Raw genomic sequence first — 2,845 nt, forward strand, 5'->3', positions numbered from 1 at the left:
ATATATATATATATATATAGTTTTACAGTTGGAATATTCGGAAAATACGAAGCAAGTTAAAGTGACCTTTGAACTACAAAAACAAAAATGTAAGGAATATTTTGATTCGTAATTTACCTGATGAGAAAAATCGTGACAGAGGAAGAACTGTGTTTTGCAGAAGTAATGGGCCATTATATCTATTGTTATTCCTAATTATATGCCTGATCGTGTTAAGTCCCCGCAAAGCCATGATCACCTTGAATGAAAGATAAATCTCGAACCGCAATTAACCGAACTTCTATTAATGCGTTACACGATGCATGTAAGCGAATTATATATCAAGTGCGATAACTCTGAATGCTGTTGTTAACCAGGAAGGATAATTCGATTTTTCGGGCTAATGCAATATTGAACGAAAATTGTTTACGTATTTTCTTTTATTTGGCACACAGGCCATGACACAGAGGGGACAGCACAAGGACACAACAAAAACAAAACATTTAAAGGCTGGAGTTATACTTCAGTTAAAAATCAAATATAATGAAATCGGATGAAATTACACAGTATAATGAAATCGAAATGAATTTTAAAATTATATGTTGTTATATTTTCCGGGTTCATGTTCGACCCACCTGTTCTTTTACTTTTTTTATAACTTTTTATAATATCCACATTTTTTTTATTTTAATTTTTCCTTCCGTCATTTCCTTCTTTTCCGTTCAGACCGGCCACGCTAGCGTGGTCCCATTTACTCTCAACCTCCTTACGACATTTGTCCATCTTTTTTCAAACACTCTTCTAGACAGGTGTCTTCTCTCCAGACTGATCTTTCTGGACAGATGGTAGTTAAAAAATTTAACCAACTCGTGTCCGGAGATGAAGTTACCTGTTTCAATTCCTCTTCCACGCGTCACCCGTACTGTCTCTTTCAGTACGGCTACTACAAAGAAAAATGACGCCTCCTTTTCCTTGTTAAAGTCCATTAAGGAGATAGACCAGTTATTCGACACACCCACACTTCGGGCATGTGGGTGGGATATCAGCACCATTCCTTGACAACCTCTCTCGAACTGGCAAAGCCGATCGGTAACACAACCAGGTCAGGGATTTCTGGAAGTTGTCCAGATACCCTGGCCCGAATATTCTTCCGAACAGGTTGACAAGCTGTTCTTCGTCGAAACCTAGAGTTTCCCACCCTAGGACGTCGTTGGACATGTGCTCTACCAACTCGCTATAAAAATCCGCAGTTGTAGCTGCCGGTATTGCTCACTCGAAAGAACAGAGCGAGTGCATGTCTGCACTTTCTCTCTACCATTCGCCCATTTTTGGTCTCCGCGTGATCCAGGCGCCTACGTCCCGCAGGGACATCAATGGTGACAGGAAGAACTTAACATGCAGTGACCACACCCGTTCACCATCCAGAGGTAGAGCTAGAGGTGTCTCAGCCTCAGTGCATACATGTGCATCCTCAGCCAAGGCATCCCTAACTGGAAATCTGGTCCAAACCAGACCCCAAGCAATTTGACCGGGCCCTCCGTCCAACGTGTCATGGCACTGTTGGGAGGCATCGACTTACTCCGCCATGTGCCGAGTTGCAAGCCGACTGATTTTTCCTGGTTGATTTTTTATCCTGCCACCGCCTCGTATCCTTTGATGGCGTCTTCTGCACAAGGCAGCTGCCTTTCATCAAACACGATGATGGTGACATCATCTGCATTTGCTGTCACCCTCCTGCTGTAACATAGATCATGCGGGTCACCCCCCCGTGGCCTCCAACCTCCGCAGCAGTGGCTCAAGAGCCAGCACATACAGGAGCGGGGACAGGGGGAAGCCCTGGCGAACTGAACGTTCAATCGCGAACGGCGTCGAGAAGAAACCGATCACCCGGACGATTGAATCGATGTCGCTATACATAGCATTGATCCATCCGCGGAAAGTCGGGCCCAGTTCGACCGCCCGGAGGACCACCACCAGATACCAACGGTCAACCCTATCGAATGCCTTAGACTGGTCTAAATTCACCAGTGCCCCACCTTTGCCAGAAACTTTACCCACTCGCCCTATAGTGTAGCGTATGAGGTGAAGGTTGTCGTGTATTGTCCTGTCTGGGATGGCACATATCTGTGCCTCTACTACCAGGTCGCCTACGACAAGCCTCACTCTTTTGGCTAGCACTTTGGCCAAAATCTTTAACTTTGTGTTTAGCAGAGTTATGGGCCCAAAATTATTAATGTCATTCCCCTTGCTCGGGTCTTTCCTGATCAGTGTCACTACTCCCCGGTTCACAGATTTGGGAATTCTCTTGTTCTGTTACTTTAAATACTGATTTTTTGTGTGTTCAATTTCTAATTTTTGCAGATAATATCATTTTATTTGACATGTGAGTAGAACTCATGTCTGGAAACCTTGTGACATACTTAGATTGTTGAAAAAAAATCAATAATAGGGCTCCTCCAATGGATCCTTCTATCTACACCATATTACTAATATTTTATTTTAACAACACAAGGGAGATAACCCATACCACCTGCAGTTTTAGCGAAACGATCAATATTTGATTCTTATGATCAGCCGACCTAATTCTACATTTCACTACTCGCAGTTTTGAACTGCTAAACATTATTATTGCACTTCCTTAATTTGGATCTTAAACCTTAAAGACTTCATTCATACATTTCTATACATGCATACTTTTTGGAATGCCTATTACTCTGATAATTCTGCATTTTTACAGTTACACTCTTTCCATAACAGTAGATAATTTTTTTTATTCCACAACGTATTTGTAGTGGCTTCATGCAAGCATAGCGTGGATTTGATCCTCGATTGCCAAATTTCACTTAACACTTCAACAGCGCTTTTC

General features: G+C 42.5%; 1 protein-coding gene across 1 annotated transcript in view; it reads right to left on the bottom strand.

The window, feature by feature from the left end:
- LOC106872368 (enoyl-CoA hydratase, mitochondrial) overlaps positions 1–323 on the bottom strand; it is a 14,192-nt gene extending 13,869 nt beyond the window's left edge. The window contains exon 1 of the mRNA XM_014919339.2: positions 118–323. Within this exon, the coding sequence (XP_014774825.1) occupies positions 118–232 (115 nt within the window). The 5' untranslated portion in view covers positions 233–323. The remainder of the gene's footprint in view (positions 1–117) is intronic.
- Positions 324–2,845: the final 2,522 nt, after the last annotated feature.

This window comes from Octopus bimaculoides, chromosome 3 (genome assembly GCF_001194135.2).
Source record: "Octopus bimaculoides isolate UCB-OBI-ISO-001 chromosome 3, ASM119413v2, whole genome shotgun sequence".
NCBI lineage: Eukaryota > Metazoa > Mollusca > Cephalopoda > Octopoda > Octopodidae > Octopus > Octopus bimaculoides.